At 52.4% G+C, this 21631-nt stretch overlaps 1 protein-coding gene across 1 annotated transcript in view; it reads right to left on the bottom strand.

Moving 5' to 3' along the window:
* Nucleotides 1-6628: 6628 nt before the first annotated feature.
* LOC108555753 (homeobox protein B-H2) overlaps nt 6629-21631 on the bottom strand; it is a 28853-nt gene continuing 13850 nt past the window's right edge. The window contains exons 2-3 of the mRNA XM_017911546.1: nt 17384-17606; nt 6629-7706 (exon numbers count right to left, since the gene is read on the bottom strand). Coding sequence (XP_017767035.1) covers nt 6797-7706; nt 17384-17606 — 1133 coding nt within the window. The 3' untranslated portion in view covers nt 6629-6796. The remainder of the gene's footprint in view (nt 7707-17383; nt 17607-21631) is intronic.

Raw genomic sequence — 21631 nt, 5'->3', positions numbered from 1 at the left:
CGCGACCGCGCGCGGAAAACTGTTGGCTAAACATTCGGCGGTTATCGCGATCGACCGATGATAATTCGTTACCTTGACGCGACCGCATCTGATATAACTGTTTTTCGATCATTTCCGACCGTCTGGATGAGTTACTTTTTCCCTACCCGCGATACGCGTAATAATGGCCGGAGCAGCGGCCAGCGCGAGATCCGTGGCGGATCGGGAGATGGTAGATATTGGTATAAACGCGATGAGGAAGACGATACAGTGGATTTCGCGACGAAGAAGTTCCGAGAGAAAAATTACGCACGTTTACGCGAGGGAGATATTATCACGGAGGAGATGGGAAGAACGTAGACAAGCGGCGCGTATGCTTTCTCCGAGGTTTTTCGCCGGGCGGGGGTGTGGTTGACGAAAGGGGGTTAGCGGGGTGACGCTAGAGCATCGCGATGGAATCATGGAGCACGCCGGACGATGATTTGTCGTCGAATGGGTAACGATGCACGCGACAAATCTCGCTCGACTGGCACATTGACGAGCATCGATAATATACGATACTCGATAATGACAAGTTACCATCGATTATATCGTTTTCACTCCTCGTACACCTGCACGCGCCGCGTTATCGTTCCGAAACGGGCGTGCAATTAAAGGATTCGATTAACGATAAACATCTCGCTCCACGGATCTTCGTTACTTCTACGTTTCGTAATTTATCGTATCCTTAATGATGAATTATAGCGGGCTGGGTTTCACTTTTGAGCGCAAACCGCAACGTTCGTTCGAGTTTTATTTATACGCTCGAGATGTATCGGACGATTACGCGGAATTGTAGAAACTCCGATAGAAATTTACGACGCCGATGCGTCGAGTTATTATTTAAAAAGCTCGTTTCTTTGGGCATGATACGCCGGCTGATAGGTACAAAGTGGAGGCACGGCAAACATCCGGCAACGGAATTCGTGGCGCAGGTTGGCCGGTTTGCGGGCAATTTACCGGCCCGTGTTCGACATTACGCTCAATTTTGGCGAACATCCTGGAAATAGGAGGCGAGTCCGCTTGATTTTTCGAACACGCGTGCGTTTACGCGAGTAAGCGGTTGCATCGTGCCGCGATTACGCCTCGTGATCCCTCGTCTTTTTTCTCTCCTACCCCGGTTCATCCTGTCACGTTGACTCGACCAACTGGTTTCGTCTACCTTTCGTCCACCGATTACGCGAAATCGTGCTTCATTCTCTTCTCCCTCGCTCCCTCTCTCTCTCTCTCTCTCTCTCTCTCTCTCTCTCGCTCCCGCTCTGACGCTTTTACGCGATATTCGCGCGATGTTGATTCGACGTTGATTCGACGATCTCGGCGAAAATTATTGCGGCCGCGGTCGTTATACGCCGGCGGAAGATCATCGGAGCTGCAAGATCTGGAAATAAGGAAACTTTCCTGCCAATTTGTTAACTGTTTAACGTACCCTCGTAAAATCCGGCATAAATTAAGGTTAATCGTCGTCGTTCCATAATGATTTTACACTCGAGCTCTGCCCCGAGGCCGTGCAAAAGAAGTTCATCGGATATTCTTCAATTAATTACGCTAGCCGCGTTGTTCGCGGAAACCTACCCCCGTAAGTTTTCCGTGGCCGTGCACAGCGAGCCACGTGTAACAAAGTTGCGCCATTTCCCTCCCACGACTTTCCAATTACAACGATTTCCCCGTGAAACGCGATCGCCATAAATAATTTCGAGCGCGGCGATTAAGTACGTTGTGTCCGAGGCCGGTTGAACATCCACTTTACACGAGACCGCTTAAAAGGGCATAAGCTTCCGTGCTCGCCTTTCCGAAGTTTAACTGGGGGCATAATGCGTGCTCTTAGCGGGCGCGCGCGCGCGTTCGCGCTCGCCATAGCACACGCATCGGCCGACAGATAAAGCCGGTGCGAGCGAGATAGACGCCGAGGGAGAACACGAGGCGGAAGGTGGAGAAACAGAGAGGGAGGAGGGAGGCCGGAAGTGGGAGCAATTAACGATATAAGTGGTTCGCTGGTCTCGGAACGAGATAACATCGGCTAACTCGAGTCTAGCTCCTTTTCTCGAGACCATTCGATGGGAAGATAGTAAGCTCGAAAGAGGCAGGTGCCTTTTGGACACATTATACGCTGTTACTCACCTCGATCCACCTTTTTTTCCCTTTTTTCGTCCCTCCGCTTCTCTCTCCCTCCCTCCCTCGTCGCTCTTCCCTCTCGCTCTTTCCAACCCCTCGCTGTCCTACCTTCTCCTCGGCCACCTTTTTTCTTTCCACCGCCTGCCCCCCTCCCAGATCTTCGCGATCGTAACGCAACCGGAACACTGGCGACGCTGTTCGATCCGCTCGCGATTCGCGATTTCGCCAAAATAACTTTATTTACCGCTATCCGCGATAATCGATCGCCGACCGGTTATTTGCATTTTATTAAATGCCCACCGGTTAATTGCTTTCCGCTTCTCTCGTGCCCTGTGTTTCCAGGGGACGCGTTATTAATATTAAGTAGACGCCGCTTGGATTCCCGGTAAGACCGGCAGGGACCGGCGTACATTGTCGGTTCTAAGATAGCGGGACGATAATCGATTGATCTTGGCCCGACGCCATCCCATTTCCTTGCTGCTTTATTTTCTTCCTTTTATCGATCGATAAGCTGTAATTTCAGTCGAACGGTGTACCATGCCGATGCTATGTATCATAAACCGTTCCACCGGTTCTAACGCGAGTAAAGAAGCGTGAGCATGCGTGCATGCGCGTAGCCGGACAGGCGAATCCCTTTCGATTTTTCGATCCACGAGAGACCGGAGCGGAGCAAGCTCGATGACCGAGTAGAAGAGGATCGAGAGGGAACAGGATGCGGGGGCAGTATAGCGCGCGCACTTTTGTTCCGGCGATTCTCTTTTGTCGCCCGTTTCAGGATGCAGAAGCCCGGCAAAAGCTCGATTTGACCGTGGGTTAACCACATCCTCTCTCTCGCCACGGTCCCTTCTTCCCTTCCTTTTCTTCTTCTTCTTCTTCTTCTCCTCCTTCGGTTTCCATCGGGCGTGTGCACCTTCGGGAAACGAACCGCGCGGAACCTCGGCGCGAAAAAATGAAACTGTGATTTCCTACCGCTTTCAGCTAATAAGCGCATCCGTTCTCGGCCACGGTCTGCAATTATGCGAACCGCGCGCGGGCGCGCGCGCGCTCGCACCGCTTTCTTAAAACATTTTACGAGGCACACGTTCGCCGCGCGATATTTAACGGTGTGTTGCATCCGTGCCCTGTCCCACGGAAGTGACGCGAGTTTCGCCAACACGAGCCTTCCATAGAAAGTATCGCGAGAGAGGAAAAGAACAAATATTTCGCTTTCCTCGTCCATCGAACGACCACGTTGCCGGCGTATCCTTTCACCGTAAGATCGTTAACACCCTATCGTCGCGAAATCTCGCCTCTTCCGTGCGCTTCCTGTCAACTCCGAGTCTGAGAAACCACCGACCGAACCGACGATCGTCCGAACACTCGCGTAATTGCTCTTCGCTTCCCGCGAGAATCGAACCGTCTACTTCCCCCTCCCCCCTCCCCCCTTTACCCTGCCCCATCGCCGTTAACGAAGGAATTAACTCGTAATAGCCGAAGAAGGAACCAGGAACGTTTACGCGAGGTGCAGGTTCGAGGTTAGAACACGAATCGGGCCGACGACGACGAGGGAAGTGGGACCGTTGGGAAAAATCGTTGGCAGCAGTGGGCCACCGCTAATGGGATCCAAATTAATTTCACGTAATTGGGGATACAGGAGAATGCGCGTCGTGCTGGCTACCCGTTTTACCCTAATAGGAATAAAATAAGCCCTTATGCAGCAGTTAGCGCTCGAGCTCGCTCCTACATAATTGCAGCGTCGGCTGACCAACGCCGGAAATAAGCAAACGCGATTAAGCCCCGAGCACGCTGTCACGCTTCTCGGGTTTTACCTTCGACCACTCGTAAGGCCCTGGCAAATTACACACCGTGCCACGAACGAAGCGCCGAAAATTCGCCCGGTAATGGAGACGAGACAGGCAGTCTCGTAATAGCCGTTTCTGCCTTTACGCTCGCGGAAACTCTTCATCGCGCGAGCCGGGCTCCCTTGATAATTCGTTTTTCCGTAATTTTCATCCGCGCGGGAAAAGTCCACCTCGTCACGAGGACTTTCTCGATGGAGCGATGGGACGTTGATCGAGCCGTCGTTGTCGGAGATGCACCTGAGAGACGCCTGCTCGTTTAGCCGTGAGTCGCGAAACGCGATCAAAGCGGTTTACGTAAGTGCGCGTATGCAAATGGGAATGCAAATAAGCAAACGGGAGGTGGACGCGATCTCTCCTCGTAGGCATTAACCCGATCGTAAACGTCTTGAAATATGCAGCGTCGCGTGAAAAACGGCTGCTAGGGCCGCGGTGTTTTCCCGTTTAAAGGGCAATCTGGCCCCGCGATTCGCCGTGACACGACCAAGAAGAATGGGATCGATAGGTAAACGGGATGGCTTGGATGGCGAACGACCAAGTTGGCGGAGAAACGGTAGATAGAGCCGACACACCTTCTTCCTTTCGTTTTCGTACTAACGACCGAGTGAATTTCAATTTTAATCTACGATCGCTTCCGGCTCGTCGTTAATTTCGCGAAGTAAGAAGAAAGTGCTAATTCGAGAATTCAATTAAGTTTTATACCCGCGGCCTCCGCGCCGCGCGAGATAATGGTGGAAATAATGAAATTCGCTAAATCTGCCTGTTACGAGTGGTTCGCGCGCGGACAAGCAATCAAAATGTTTCTTGCTACATTGCTCGCCCCGATAACATCTATAACCTTATGAATACTAACGAACTTATTACGGGCAGCAGAGGATAGGATGTTCGTTAATAGAAATAAGAGAAGAAAGGAGGCTGAGCGTTAAATTTAGTATAATATATTTTCCATATAATAATTCTCGCTATACAGACATTATTTTACAAAGCATGATTTATACTATGTACTTCTTGCTGCATTACTTAACGTTAAGTCACACGATACCGTGAGACTCTGATCGCGCCTCGACGGATTTACAACAACGCCGTCGTTCTTCTAAGTGTTCCTTTACCTCGTACACCTGTATTCTTCGTCGGTACAGCCTAATTTTATGCATTCGTAATACTGGTATTTCTTCGCTGAACGCGCCGCGCACCGTGTCTGCACCGTCGAACCTCTCTCGTCTCTTTACTCGTGGAAACCACGCGAATCCGCGCGTCGAATCGGACGGTGGAATCGAAATGGCGTCGCGAGTAACCCGTTCCGACGGTTCAAACACGTGCCGAGCGTTCGTCTACGTATACTGGAATCTGAAAAATACTTCGGGATACCTTGTCGCGTGGCCTGGTTGGCTTGGACTTACGCTCTAGAAGTAGCCGCGATCTCGACGCGTGCGACCTGTCCCCGACTCGCGCCTCATCCTCCAACGTAATTATTTACAACGGTTGCTGGACGAACGGCGCGAAATCGTATCGGCGTCGCGGCGAGTCGCGCGGATCGGGAATCTTAATCGTATTTACAACGGGAATCTGTTGCCCGAGTCACGAGCTCGTCGCGCAGCGGAATCGCGCGTCCATGTCGATTAGCCGATTTCCGCGATTTCTCGAGCGGACCGGCGAGGCAAAGTGCCGGTTTCGCCACGCGAGGAACCCCGAGAGGAACGCTACTCGATTATTCGAATGGCTCTCTCGGGATTCTCAGCGCCGTACCGAAACTCTTCGGCGTCTTTTCTTTTCCGACCTTTTTCTCCTTTTCTTTCTCTTCTTTCCCCCTTGTCCACCGACCGCGTGTAATTTCGTGTCATTTCGGATTTCTTCCCCCGCAGGCAGGTCCCCTCTAATGTCATATTAATTGTAGATTCGCGTTCGTGCGCGATTGGCTCGTTTCCTGGCGCGACTCCAGCCGTTCTCGATGGTAGGTCTAGCCGGCTCTCTAACCTATTCTTTATCCTTCCCCTTTCCCAGACAGGTGAACAGTTTTTATTTACACCGCGAAAAGTAGCCGCCTCGCGTCGTTCAACCGCGTTTCTACCAATTAACGACCGTCTCTCTCTCTCTCCTTTTGGCTTCTACGTCGTCGCATGCACACACAGACACACACACGCATACACACACGGGCGCGATCGGCAGGTCGCGCGAGCGTACGATAAATCTGTCGAGTGCTCGTCGTATCGTACCACTCGTTCGCTCCCGATCTACCGGTATAACGATTATGACGATTACGTCGAATATGAATACTGTTTCAGCGTACCGTTGGTTCGCTAAATGTTCCAGTCGCGAAACTTTGGTTAACCACATAACGCTTCCTCTGCGCATTCTCATTATCTAGGAAATCCCGGACGTCCCGTGCCATGTCACTTCCCGCGTTCCACCTCACGAAATCGACCGTTTTGCGTAATACCCGTCGTCGGCGTCGAATTCAGGCGATCCTGCGGCTCTCTCGGTGGACACACCCGCTCGACGAGACATTTTTACACGCGTTCGTTTCGCTTATGCAACGTAGTAGGCTCGGAGTAACTGCTATAAACCACCGTTTTCCTCCACCGGCTCCATCACTCTTCGTCGCGCCGATAAACGTCCGATTTCTCGATCGCTATCCTCACCCATTTCCCCGTGTCCTCGCGATATCGCGACTGTGCTGGAAATCGAGGCTATTCTTCTCCGACTTGCCTCGAAGCTCGAAGCTTCGTCCGAGATCGTTCTCAATGGTAGTCCTCGTCGAGAGAACTCGACCGATCTTTGTCCATCTCCGCGTAGCTTCCTTCCAACGATTCCCTCGGTTCGTCTGTGTCCTAGATGTCGTGTATGCTCTCGTCGTCGCTGTCCGCCCGTATACTCTGAGGACTGTCCTCCCTCTTGGGCGAACGGCTGCTGCTCCTGTCCCTCTGCCTCGACGGCCTGCTCAAATGTTCCCGTTCCCTACCCTCGATCATGTCCGGACTATCCCTGTAATAGCTGCCCAAATTCGACAGGCCGGAATTGGCGGTGAGCGAGCCGATGGTGTTGCTGGGTCCAGCCTGGAGCATCGTAGGCGGGTAGAGTCTGTCGTCCTTGCACATAGGAGACCTTTCCCTCAACACCGGACTCTTGCTCCTGTCCCTTTGTCTCGAGGCTCTGTTCATGTTTTCCCTTTCTCGCTCGTCCACCGCTTCCGGACTGTCTCTGTAGTAGTTGCTCAGGTTCGACAGGCTGGAACTAGCCGTGAGCGTGCCAAGGTTGTTGCTCGAGCCCGCTTGAACCATCGTGGGCGCGTACAGTCTTTCCTCTTTCATCATCGGCGACCTGTCGCTCAGCACGGGACTTTTGCTTCGGTCCCTTTGCCTCAACGATCTCTCCATGTTCTCTCTGTCTCTGCCGTCCGTCATCTCCGGACTGTCCCTGTAATAGTTGCTCAGATTCGAGAGGCTGGAACTGGCCGTGAGGGATCCGAGGGGGTTGCTGGGTCCTGCCAACACCATCGTCGGCGGGTAGAGTCTGTAGGGCAGGGGTTTCTGCAGGGTGACAGCGGCCGATGCTTGCTGATAGAACAGCCCGTTGGTTGGCAGCGCGTGTGCGCTAGGGTACGGCCAGTATCGTCCTGCCGCGGGATGCGCAGGCACCGCTGTCGCGCCCCTTCCGTACAGCTGCTGGAACGCCGCAACCGCGAAATGGTTCTCCGCCATTATTTCGAAGGTCACGGTCGTCTGCCTCTTCCACTTCGTTCTGCAAACAGAATGGGCAAGCAAGTTTTAATCCTCCGATTCCTCGTTACGTCTCGCGATCCGTCCGACGGTCATCGCGATTAGGCTACTACCCGTTGTCAGCGTTTAGGCGATCTAGACTGCCTCCCCTAAGCGCGAAACTCCCGAGCGAGGCTCGAGGGGCGAGTAAAAGTACCTCGTGGCTTTCTACGATTTCTTCGAATTCAACCCTCACTAGCCCCCCCCCGCCCTCCCCCTCCGGTCCCCGTTCGTTCGATCGCCTCCCAATCTCTGTTCGCGTATGTAAATCTCGATCTGGGACAATTACGCTAAAACGGGATGGCGTGCAGCCAAGTGGTTACGTTGGCCACACTGTTGGCGGGCTTATTATACTAACAAATAGCCCGTGGAGTTTCACTGCCTAATCATCGCGTATCATGCCAAGCGGGCGCGCTCGCGCGCGAGTTCCTACGCCGCGGCTGCGAGCGGCGAAGCAGCAGCACCCCTCGGACGTGGTCGTGGAGACGTATCGGTGTGTGTCTTTTCGACGGTTACCACGTGGAAACGGACGAGACGGTCGGATAAAGGCAAAGTGCACGGGCAGGTTGGAGAAGGAATTACTATCGCAGGGGGTGAAAAAGCAACGAACGGTCTCGCGATACGTGTACCACGTACGTGTAAGTCGGAGAAGCGGCGCGATGACTCGTGGAGAATTGCGATCGTTTGTGAAATAAAAGGGTAGCATTCGTTCGATCCCGTTCACCGATATGGAAATGTTTCCGACTACGAAGGTTAAAAACGCGAGCGCGGGGGCGCGATTCCGTGCCGCGCTTTCCCCGTCTCAGAGAGCGGCGTTATTATGGAAATGCGGGGTAAACGAAAAGAACGAAAAGTACGCGAGGCTCGCGCGGTGATAATAATGTTCCAATTGGACCAATTACGCAACTCGTTGCATCGCGCGTAATTATTAAAGAGCGGAGAGGAAAATTATAGTCTCGCGTCTGAGCCGACACGCGGTGATTTACCTCTCTCGCTCGAGTTGCCGCGTATTTGCTCGTTTGTTATTACCGCGAACGTAATGTTATACTTCATTGTCTGGCGATTACGCATGCGGTGGCGTTCCGCGACGGTCAGGCGTCGCGACACGTCCTAGACGCCGGGGAAAAGCGAAAACGCCGAGGAAGACGACGGACGCTGCATCGCGGACGCTGGCGCCGGGCGAAAAAGCGGGACGCCGGTCGACAAAACGATTTTTAATTCGATGCAAAAATAAATTTCTCCGGCCACGATGCGTGCGCGCGCGCCCGTTAATAATTAACGGCAGTTATACGCGTAATCGATCCCCGTTTAATATGGATTCACGCACCGGTAATCGGCGTTCGATCGGTTCACCCTCTCGTGGTAATTACCGCGGGCTAATTAGAAAAATTTACAACGTCGAGTGGCGGGCGAAATCGGCAATAAAATTTTGGCTAACCGAGCCTGCCGACCAGCACCGTCAAACGTCACGATTATCTACGACGATAAATCAGCCCGGTGGACCGCTGCCCAGCTCTCGATTAAAAGCCGACGATTCGCTCGCCGCGGAATTCGGGACGATAATTAACGAGCATCCCCCCCCCCTCCCCACGGTGCACGGGGACATTCGTTACGCTTTTCCATAAAAACCGGCAGCGCGGGATAAAAATTAAAAAAATAAAAAAAAAAAAAGATATATAAAAAAGTGCGGAGGAAAAACGTTGTACCTTCGAAACGAGGCCGCGAATTTTACGGGAGGATAGGCGAGAAGGGGTGAGCCGGGGGAGGGAGCAAGTTCGTTGTCAGGGTAATTAATAATCAGGAGATCCGTGGCTGGCAAGGGACAAAGCGGCTCTAACGGATATGCAGCTCGCACGGAAAATTCGACAATTAATATATTTCATGGGGTGCATACCTCCCTCCCTCCCTCTGCCACCCCGCCCGTTCCCGACTTGTCTCTCTTTCTCTGCCAGCGCGTGCATCGTTCCGAAATGTGGGCCACTCTCTCTCGATATGCCCCTGCTTTCGGCCTTTTGTGACGGTCGACGATAGGGGAGGTAGCAGTAAAATCGTTCATGAATTTTAAACAGGGCCCTCTGAATCGAGCCACGATCATTTCTCATTTTTCCGCTGGCACGCTGGCGAAAAGGAGACCACCGATGCACAGACGCGGGAGAGAGAACGGGAGAATCGGTAGCGACCGGGAGAGAACGAGGGAGAAAGAGAGAGAGAGAGAGAGAGAGAGAGAAGGATCGTGTAACCGAGCAGAGAGACGCCAGGGTGAGAAACGGAGCGAGAGAGAGAGAGAGAGAGGGACAGAGGGTGAACCAGGGGAGAAGAACGGAGACGACAAGTTGCAATGAAAACCACTCGTGCGATTATGTGATGAGTAATGTTTTTTAATACCCCCACTAGGGGTGGCCGGTCATTTTCGAGTGCAGCCACTCTAAAACACCCTTAATTGCTGTGCCGGCTCTTTGTATCGGCATTGAATAACCGCGGGAGCGAGCGAGACGGAGCGAGGGTCGGAAGTAGCTGCGGAAAGAGCAAGAGTCATTGATTTATCGTTGCCGAAAGGTTCCCGAGAGAGCTGGCTGCCTCGCTCTTGCTCCGAATAAAGCCAAGGGTAAACGGGGGAAAGAGGTCCGGGGGAAGTGTTAAGAAAAGTGTAACGATCGCTTCCATCGGAGCTTAATGATCGTCGACTCTTCGAGACGAGACGAGGCCGGGCAAGGTGGAAAGGGAACCGTTCCTTCGATGACTCTGGGAAACGTTCCTTCCATATCTCCCTCTCTCTCTCTCTCTCTCTTTCTCTCTCCTCCTCGACGAAATCGTGGAAATCGTGAAAATTGACGGAATCGACAGGAAATTCCGCGATATACTCGTCTGTGCGCGATAACGCGCGACTCACTGACCCACGGACTCGGAGTCTACGACGATAAGGCGAGACAATAAAGAATTACGCGAACGACGCACGGTTAAAAGGGGGAGGATAAAGCCGAGGGAGAGAGTTAATGCATTTATAATGGTGTTTGGGACTGGTCGGTGGTTTTGCGGTTACGAGTCCTCGCGACACTAATGCAACCAAGCTGTCGGCTCGGTTTGCGATAATAATGGCGACAGACAGAGAAAGGAGCGTAGAATAGGGCGACATATTTTCGAATTATTATTTGCTCGACTGGCTACGGAACACATGTTCCCCCGGATAGACGGCTGTAATACACGTATCAATTTTCATCCACGTACGAGCGTACAATGGGATAAAGGAGACAGAGTCTCTCAGGAATCAACGTTGGCCATTACGAACCGCGTTTACGTTACGACGTCCAATCAACGGCCTCACGAAATCGCGTTCGACCCTCGGCAGCGGCATGGCGTACCCCGGTTTCGGAAAAAGACGAGCGTCTACTAAAGGGTAGGTCCGGTAACGAGCCGAGAAAACGACGACGGAATTGTACGAGCCACGCTTTCTCGGGCGAAATTGCCGCGTGCTACTTGGTATTTTTAGATGGAAAACTTGGCTGGAACATTAGAGGCGCATATAGGCCGACAAATGCGCATGCAAATATATCGTTAGACCGCGCACACCCCCCGGTTATCGGCTGCCGGCCGGTTAGCCTCGTTTTTCTACCTATTTCGCGAAATTCCTCCAGCGTCTCGTGTACTTGAAATCGTACACGAAATCACGCGGGTGCAGCGCGGTTTCGTGACACGAATTTTTCCTCCATCACGCCGACCGTGGACGACGGCTTGGTTTCCCCGGCGATCTTTCGCCGAGGAAACGAGTGCATTTGACTAGCCGAGAAATCAAGACGATCCGTTATAAAGCGGTTTACTAGAGGCGTGGGAAGCTCGCGTGTTCTTCCGGCTGGTGTCGAGAAGCCTCAAGAAACAACGGAGCCGGATTCTCACGATTGCGATGTATCACGACGCGTTAGCGATGTCGCCATGCTGTTACGGCGCCGCGCGTTCCAAGCGGGAAAAGGAGAGAGAGAAAGAGAGAGAGAGAGAGAGAGAGAAAGAGGGGGGAAAAAAATGAGAAAAACGCTGTTTCTTCCTTGCATTTCTCCTCGCGCTTCTTACCCCGATCCCGCGGTAAAATTTACACCTAATTTACCGTTTCAATGGAAATGTTTTGCGCGCGTCTCTAATTAACAGATCGCCTCGGGTGAGCCTGTTTCGCGTTTAACAGCGCCTCGATCCGACGCTTTAGGTAATTGCTATATCTGCCGCAACTTTCTCCCCCCGGTTCGCGTTGTCCTTTGTATCCTCGTTCCTTCGTGCAACGTGAATTCGTCCAACGGTCTCGCGTAGGTCGGGAGCACCATCAGGTATCGAGGGACAAGGCGACGAACGAGGCGCGAGATGGTAAACAAAGCCGTGCTCGACTCACGGCGTGCTGTCGAGTGGAAAAGGAATTTCGATTCGACCCGTGTCCGAGTCCTTGGCTCGCGTTCGAAGTCGTTTAGTCTCAGCTTATCCGGCCTGGCATTAGCATCGTCGCGTTATTATTTCTACGCGTCGTAAAATCCCGTGCCGTTACGTTTCGCTTTAATGGCCATTGTGCTTCGTTAGCGTAATGTTTTCAAGTGCGTGACTCGGTGTTTTCGTCTAACCTGTGCGACTCGGGGCCACGGCGTCTCCGTTCGGCGTCGATTTTTCGCCGAGAGATCGCCGATAGAGCTTCCGCCCGAAAGGTAAGCGAATAAACACGTCGTAATTAGTCGCTTAAGCGTAGAATCGACTCTAGGATTACGTGGACGCGTAGCGTGTTCCAGGGTAATTTTTAATTTCCCCTTGACTTATCGGTATCTTATTATCGCCGCGGCATCTCTATCCCGAGGCCCGTTACACGCGTATCACTCTTGCTTCTTATCCAATGCGTGTATGAGGTATTACTTCTAGATAGCCATGTAGTAAAATATTATAGCGTGTTCATGGTCGACGGTGTTTAGCGTTGATGGTATATAACGAGCGCAAAACCGTGTGAAGGATTCTCACCCCCCTCCGGTCCCCGGGACAATCCTGCGCGTCCGTCGCCTTTTCACTTGCTCGCCTTTCCAATTTTCCTTCCCAATTTTACTTTTCGAAGTGCCATTAACTGCCATTACGCTGTCCCTCGCGAGTATCACGTGCACAGCCTCGAGGCTATAGCGACGCGTTAGAATCTCGATCGGTGATTCGTGCCGTCGCGAAGGTGACCCGCAGCACGGGTCTATACACGGCCGGTCGTCGTCGACATCGTCGAAATCGTGTGTTTTCGTGGCGAGTGCCCTGAAGTATATCGGTGTAATTTCGCTGACCGGCGCATAACGCGACTCGAATGTTGGTCGTACGCGTTCACGGGCCGAGCCGAAAGAACGAAAGATCGGCTCGGGCAGAAGATTCGACAGCGAGAGTGTGCGTGCGAGAGAATCCTGCCCTCGGGACGTGACTCGTAATTCTAGAGTATTATGCGGTAGCTCGATGCTGCTTTCCAGCTCGGCTTACGTTTGTTCGAAATCGTTATACCGTGCACCCTCTTTTACTCCGCGTCATCGGGCAATTTCTGCCCGAGCACGGAACCTCCGTTTACGAAATACCCGTGCCGATGCTCGGTACGCGGTAGGAACGTGGCTCGATCTCGAAACGATTATTGGATCGCGGCTAATCCCGGGAGACCAGGGACTTCGTTGAAGACTTTTCGAGGCCGAAAAGGATAGACTCCTGGAGCGTAGGGTTAAGGCTGGCGATTCGAACTAATTAAAGGTGGTAGGGCTTCCGCGGCGGCTCGGCGGCGATAAATCCACGCACGACCGCATAAATCCAACGCGGATACATAAATCTACGTGTCCGAATGCATAAATCTCGATGCGCGTCGCGAATTACATAAACGAGCGAGCCAGCGAGCGAGCGCGTCTCGTGGCGTTTCATTAGAATGCAGTTTCCGAACGTGCTCGGCGCGGTGGCAAGTGTGCCGCGGGGACGCTAAAGACCGAAAGCGCGAACGATCGGCCGGCGTGTGTGCACGCCACTTATGGGATCCACCGATGCGCCCGACTCGCGTATGGCCGTGTACGTAATTAGCCGATAAGTAGGGACCGCGGCGCGGTGAGTAACGTAACGAGTCCTAATGACTTCTAAATAACCAACTCCGCGTTGCGTATGCCCGGCATGCGGGGAAGAAAAAGTGGCAAGCGTATCGCTTATCGGGGGACTCGACGAGGCAATTTCACCGGAGCCCGCCGGCCCGCGATCGATTTCGCGGAAAACACGTTCGCCCCGAGAAAATCACCGTAACTCGCCGCTTTAAACGCCTATCCTGCCCCAGAGATTCCACACCGGGGTAAACACTGCCCGAGCCAAGTATACGTTACGACGACCCCCGTTTCGTTTGGCCAACTCTGCTTGTTTACCATCGTCGTTTCCTCCTTCCTCGCGCTCTCGTTATCCACTGCTGGCCAATACACGCGTATCGAACGACGAATACCATCGATGGTCTTAATCGTTCACCGTTCACCGCCGTTTATCGATTTCCGGAGAGATCTCATTCGGGATTTCTGGAAGAGGCTGCGCGACCGACGCGGTAGCCTGGCCGAGCAGTCGCTCGACACCCCTCCTCTTCGAGGTGATAGTTTAGCCGAGAAAAAGGGACACGAAATCCGTCGTCGTGGCGCCCGAGGTGTGGTCGGCGCCTCCGCGAAAAGGCGCCGAGTCACTCTGGCAGCGTACACGGAGCAACAAAAGTTTAAGCGGGCACTTAAGAAGCCGGCTGACAGAAGCGTCACTAATTTTCCCGGCTTTTTGCGCCTTCTTAGCAGCCTTTCGCTCTTTCGTTCGAACCGACGATAATCATGGCACGCGTACCATCCTCGTAGTTCTTCGCCGTTAATTAACCCTCTATCGATCGTTCGCCGGCAACTCTGTATCGCTCTCCCGCGCGCGCGCGATCGCACGAGATCTTTGCACGCGAGACATTAGACCACGCGAGTGGTAGCGATTCGTGGGCAAATTAGCGGCTCGTCGGATAGAAGCGTAATACGCGGCGAGTTTGGCCACGAGATGGGAAACGATTCGAGCCTGCTCGCAATTAGATACGAGGAACCGAATGACCACCGAAATACGGCTCGACCGATGCAATGGCTGACAGCGCGAACGTCTGTCATTACGGCGTTCGGTCGCCTCGTAATTGACAGTCTAATGGCACGGTTTAGAGTCTAAGGTTTGCCCCCTTGTCCCTCTCTTTTTGTTCGCCGCTATACGTGGCGCATCACGAGCTTCGGAGATTCTCATTAACGATTCGCTTTCTTTGAGCTCGATCGGCCGCTTGTCCAAACTAAACGGCCACAGAAGTCGCGCAGTCACGAGTTGTGGGTGTTTCGAGGCTAATCACCGCACGGGAACAGCGCACCACCGGCAACTAACGACGGGGTGAAAATTGGCGTGAAGCCATTTCGAGGACAGAGAAAGAGAGAGAGGGACGCTGGAACGAAATTTCTTCGTGGAAAATGAAACGTGTTCCAACGACCAACGCGTTTCAACCCTTAAACGTTCGAGGAACTGATTTCTCCGTGCACCGTGTCCTCGCGCCTTTTTGAATATTCCTTTGTACGTTAAACTCCGCGCGGCGCTTTGAGATTCACATTTTCTATGAATTCGGTGGTCTTTGAACGACTGGAAGACAAAAAGAGCGGGCGTTTAATGGAGGTTTCAATGTCTTGGTATTAAAATGCAAGCAGCCTCGAGCGTGATAGAATTTGCTTTGATTAGAAATTCTTCTTCCGTCCGTGGATAGAAGGTCGTTCGAAAATCCACGATGTTCGGTTAGAGGAGAAGCTCGAACGGAACGGTTCGCCCTGGCACGGAAATATTTTCCAACGCCCCCTTTAGGCCCGATTGAAAAATAACGCGGCGTGGCGAGGCACTTCCGAAAGACAATACGAAGCCCACGAATTTAATTTTCCTCGCTCGATCTTAAATACCGGATCCTCGTGACTAACGAGCGTGGTGATCGAGGAAAGATAGGACTGCACAGTATCGACAAGACGAAATTGCAGGCGCCACTGAATGACTCGGTAGAAACCTCGTTCCGATACAAAGGATGCCGCTATAGATTCTAAAATCCAGTCTAACCCGGTTGATCCAATTCCTCTTTCATTAGCGATACCAAAAATCTCCCTCGCAAATTTTGCTTCCAATCAACGAAAAGACAAGTGTCTTCCATTTTCGTGTCTATAGATTCGTAATTACAGGCAGATGTAAATATCGTGGAATTTTGAATTTTCGAGATTAAAGGATTAAAAAAGAGAAAATTCGCGAATTTTCAGTTTTCGTGTTGGCTGTACGATTTCTCTAAATACGAACTGGAATTACGGAACGAATACCGTCCAATTTGCAACGCTCAGCTGTAATTCACCTTCGAATTCCTCGCTTACGAAGTACCTCAAATGTATCACTCTTTCACGGCAAAAAGCACCGGTTCTCGAGGGTCGCAGTTTTTTAAAGGATCGTTCACGCTGCCACGATTACCGACATTTGCGAAGCCGGCAGAAGAGCTACATGACTTTCGAAACGTCGATGCAGCAACGTCCGTACGGCCGGTGATCCTTGCGTTTAACCACGTAAACAGCGCCTTTGTTGGCCGCCGCGATTTCCATTTACGGATTCGATACGGGCTGTCACGAAAGGCCTCGCCGCTACGCTACTCGTTCCGAGCTACCTCGATCAGGAGCATCCTCCGATTGACATGCACAGAGCAACGAAAGTGTCGATCGGGCCCGATCGATCGACTTCTTCGCCCGTTTCTTACCTCGTCCCACCGGCCGTTTATAAACTCGATTCCCCATTGTCCCTATAGCTTTTTCATTTACCACATATCCAACAACCGGCGGTCGTGATTCGCGCCTTCCTTTGTTGCGCGACAGCGGCGTCTTGCCCGTTTATTAAACGGTTCGAACAATAACCTCGCCTTCCTTCTACCCCACGCGCTCTTTTTCCTCTTTGTACTCCGATAAAACCGAGTCTCGTCTAACGGAGCACTGTTACCCGAAACGATTTATCGTTAGCGTTTTGACTGCCACGTTCGTCCTATGTAACCAGCCACGGTTTCCCTCGTGACACCACGGTGGTCGTTGGTAACTGTTTACAATTGTAAAAATGTAACGAAAATTGACAGTTGAGGCATTGCGAATATAACCGCTAATTAGGAGTGCTCTATCGAACGATTAAAAATTCTTATTAGAACACGAATCCGAAAAATATCAGAGCAAATCTTGCATCTAGCGATGCACTCCCGTAGCGTCCCGAGGAAAACGCGTGATTTCTCAGTGAAAGGGTTAAACGATCTAGATTCCTGCATGTCGTTGCATCTTTAACGCGTAGACTGTCATGGTGGTCATCAGTAACCGGTGCTCGTCTCCTCGGTGGGACCATGGTAAGCACCAGTATCCGGTGATAGTCATTTTTTGAATTTATATCTCTTTTATTCTAACCATTTCTTGAGAATCTGAACAACGTAAATAAATACTGGGATCACCATGCGCCTGTCACGGATGACCACCGTGGCAGTTAACGCGTTGACGACCTACCGCGACGCTCTCTCTAGCTCTTTCCGTCCGATAGACAGAGGAAGAAGCGCGTTACTAACGCCACCTAACGTTATCCGTCGAAGGGACGAGAAATTTTCGCGAGCTTTAATCCTACCTTCTGTTCTGGTACCACGTCTTCACTTGGGTGTCGGTCAGTTTCAACTTCGTAGCCAGCTCCAGCCTGTCCTGCACGCTCAGATACTTCTGATGCTCGAAACTCTTCTCGAGGGTCTGCAGCTGCTGATCCGTGAAAGCCGTGCGCGCCTTTCGTTGCTTCTTGCTCTGCGTCGAGCTCAGCGTGCTGGACGAGGAACTTTTTGGATCGTCCTCCTTGCCGCCTGAAACCCCGCCAATTTTCGTTTAAGTCTCTCCGCGATCCAACCTCCCCTCGACACTTAACCTATACGCAACCTCGCCGAGCTAATCGCTCTCAGGTACACCTCGATAGGCGTGCAAAGCGGGAAAAGGAATAGGGAAGTTTAGGACTTTGCGCTCGCAGTTGGAATCGTTAGATTTCGACGCGATCGAGGTACAGTGAGCCGAGAATTGGACGATTTATTCGTAACGCGTACGTTCGGGAGGGGAAAGAGATCGGTAAGGGCGCAGCGAAGGTAGCAGTAGTAGTACAGAGCGAGTTAACCCTTTGACTACGGCAGACTTTGAAACGCACCGGTCGTACCACACGCGTAGGAATTCATTTACAATGTCCACCGAGAACGGGAAAATTTTGGGTAGAGATGCGTCCTCCGTGTCAGAGAAGCAAACTGTATTGAGCGCTTGTACGCGCCTTCCGTGTCACAAAAGCAAAATTTCCACAGTAGGCAAGGGGTTAAAAGTTATATTTATACCGTAGTGATAAATTTGTGTAATTAAGTATGTGTCCAGTGGAGTACACTAGCCGTGTATTGTTCGATATCCAGCACGGGAAACGAAATGCGAAATGTGCACACTCGGTCAAGTCATGGGACATACTGTTGGCTCGGTTCTCCACCAGACGCCACCTGGCAATCATGCAACGCACGCACACACTCGCGCAAGGGACCCCGCGAAACTCGAATCGCGTAGGATAATTGGAATAGAAAGGGGCGTCGGTAACGAGGGATTAATTTCTAAACGCACCCGACGAAAGATCAAGCCGTATCTCGCGTGGGTAAACGCAGAGATTCCGCGAGGTGGGCTGAAAGTCGGAGGGTCGGAGTTCGAAGAGGCTTTATTGCAACCCGTAGGGGAAGTAATCGATGGCGTGGTGCGCTCCGTATATACGTGGCTGGCGTTTTTGCTGGTCCCTGCATGGCGATCACCGCCGCCTCTCTCTCTATCGGCAGAGATCCTTTTGTTCTCCGTTCGAGTCCGCGCAGCCGTGAGCCGATTGGCTGGTATCGCGGATTGGACCACGCAGCCGCGTCGAGACGCCGCAAATTATCCCCCCGGTTCGCCGGCACCCACGGAGAGGGTGGGATTCCCCGAGGAAACCGATTACACCCGATACACGTCGGCAAGTTGCGCTTCTCCGCGTCGACACGCACACACGCAACCACGCACACACGCCGGTTCTCCGGATCAAATCTGACGCGTACACGTACCACGCATACTACCCCCTCCCTGTCACCGATTCATCTCCCTCGAATCTCGTTAACGTCGTTCCTTTATTTTTCTCCTCGGCGCAGACACGCAATTTCCCTGTCTCGATTGCGGGAAAACGCGCGTATCGGCACACACCGGTGTAACGTGCGTCGAGTTGGAAAGAGCCGCGAGCTCCGAGCGTTTCGGGGGCACGATCGGGGCCCGTTGTCTCGATTGCGAGAGGTGGTGGAGAAAATTTCGACGAGGCACGCGGAAGGAATTAGAACGGAGAGAGAGAGAGAGAGGGGGGGTATCGGTGGAAAATTGGAGGATCGGTTGGCAGGGTTGGAGGGAATCTCGCGAGGGGCCCGATCAACCGACTGCACCCCCACGGGAGACGCTCTGCGGGCTTCTAAAAGTATCTAAAGGACCGTTGTCGCGAGCTCATCGATTGGAACGGTCGTGGGTGGTGCGGAAGGAACAGACCGGAGGGATGCAGTAGGGGAAAGGACGCGGAGAGACGCAAAGGAGACAGAGAGGGGAGAGAGAGAAAGAGAGGGAGAGGAAAGTGGGATGGTAGAGAGCCAGTGGATCGAGTTAACTCGGACGAAAGCGTGGCTCTTAGCCTCCGTTTGATCGGCCAGATTCGCTCGAACGGATCCAGCGCTGGTCCGCCATGTTGGGAAAGATGGCCGACGATCCCTCAGGAACAGCTCGTGGAGGAATTTCATCGTAGACTGCAGCTCGAGTCGCGAGACGCGGCAGAGATAGGGGGAGAGAGGGCAAGGGAGCGACAAAGGGCGGGAGGGGATAAAACGGAGGTTGGAAAACTAAATTTACTATGTGATACACTTAGAGACCGGGTCTCAACCAACGCAGTTCTCTTTTTTAGACACTTCCGAGATGTTGGGCTGCAACTTTTTCACAACCCCTCTCTGGTATCCCTTGCCGAACAGAGTTCGAAGTAACTCGAGAACTATCGCGAAACAGTCGTCTCCTTTCGTCTCCTCTCGTTTCCTTTCGTATCCTTCGTCGCTGTCTTCCTCCTCGGCTTCTTTCCCCGCGAAAGTGCTCTTTCCGCGCTTCTTCCACCGCTTGCTCCCACAGCACGTACTCGCGAGCTTTGTCCGTGCGCTCGCTGCTCGTCTTTGCGAGCCTGTTCCCCGCTTTGTACGTTTCACTTTGCCCAGCCCGGTAATAGGAGCCGATGCTCTCGAAGGGGACTCGCAGCAACGTTTTCCGCGACCTACGATTCCGATCGAAACCACGCTCTCCCGACGCGAAAATCGCCGACCTCTAGCTCCACGTCAAAAGACATCCCTCCACCCTTTGCCCCTTTTCCCTGATCTCTGATCGACCATCGGTTTAATTCGATGAAAAACGAAGAGCCTCTGCTATCTCCCTCTCTCCACGAGTACCCCAACTCGCGGTACTTCTTTCGCTCCACGGTGACAGCGTTCCTTTGACTTTTCCACCACCTCGCTCCCTGCGTCCCTCGCGAGATGCCTCGAGTTTCGCCCGTCTTTTCCCCTCCTCGAATATCATTCCAGGCATCTTTCTCTGGACTTTCGAACAAACACCGTATATCTCGGTTGTCCGCGCGGCGCGCATTTTCCATAAACTTTATTCTTCTTCTCGCGAGACAAGTTTCGACTTGGGACGGCAGCGTCGAAACTGTCAAGAGCGTGCGGTATCTTTGATCGAGAGCTTTATCGTTGCCGTGGCTGTGCGAGCTTCCTCGAAAATTCGACGTCGGTACGCCATAACCGATGCAAGGGAGATAGGAGAGATACGGGGTGGCAGCGAAGGATACGCGCGTTACGCGCTCTTTCGCAGAGGCGAGGGGTAGATGAGCGACAGAGATGGTTTCCGCGAATTCGCCGGGCAGACTATACGCGCACGCCGGAGACTCGCGTTGCTTTAATTACGCTCGTACCAGGTAATTGTCGCAACGGACATCGAAAAATACGACGGCGCACCGGATACACGGCGTGTATGCGCGAATGAAAATTGTCGTGTTTCGCGTGCGACGGACAGAGAGGGAAAACGAGGCCCTCGCGTGCTACACCGGCACCAGCGCGGTACAATGTGTACGGACGTAAAAGTGAGATTAACAGGATGTTTATCGAGCAATTATTCGCTGGCGCAATTAGTGCCAGCACGGCCAACGCGTCCACGTCGCCGACCAGGTATCGTCTTCGCTCCAGTCCACGCGAAATGTTGCTTCCCCGTTTTACAACGAAACGCGACACCTGCAGGATGTACAGGCGATTACGGCGGAACGGACATACTCGCACGACCGATTATACGTCGCCCTGGGAGACCCACTATTTTTCTCCCATCCGCTATGATCGATTAAATCGACTCGCTGCCAGATACCATAGGAATTTGTGAATTGGGTCAGCGAATTCGAGATCGTCTACTTTAACGATGCCTCTGGCTAGCTAGGGGGCGCTGAAACTTTCGTACATCGATTATTCGGGGTATCAAAAATTACCGATTACTCTGTACTTTCGTGTCCAAACTAACAAGCAGAGTGCGAGTCCTTCGGGTCATAAATTTAGTCGAAACTGTACGGGTTTGTAGATTTAGTCGTCCGGTTTAAGAAAATATATCGTTATAAGGGCTCAGTAGAACTCGATAGTTCACGAGATATTTATGATTAGAGTTTTATTATTGTCTCAGTTACAGACTTTTTTCGAATATTTATCAAGTGCAGTTGTGGCCTAACGGCGATATCCGAAAATTTCCACAAATTGGTGGCAATTTTCGGATGTTGTAATACCACTTGATAACTATC

The sequence above is a fragment of the Eufriesea mexicana genome, unplaced genomic scaffold, assembly GCF_001483705.2.
Source record: "Eufriesea mexicana isolate 0111107269 unplaced genomic scaffold, ASM148370v2 scaffold265, whole genome shotgun sequence".
NCBI classification, from domain to species: domain Eukaryota; kingdom Metazoa; phylum Arthropoda; class Insecta; order Hymenoptera; family Apidae; genus Eufriesea; species Eufriesea mexicana.
Note: the sequence above shows the minus strand (reverse complement) of the source record. Positions and strands in the feature narration are given on the sequence as shown.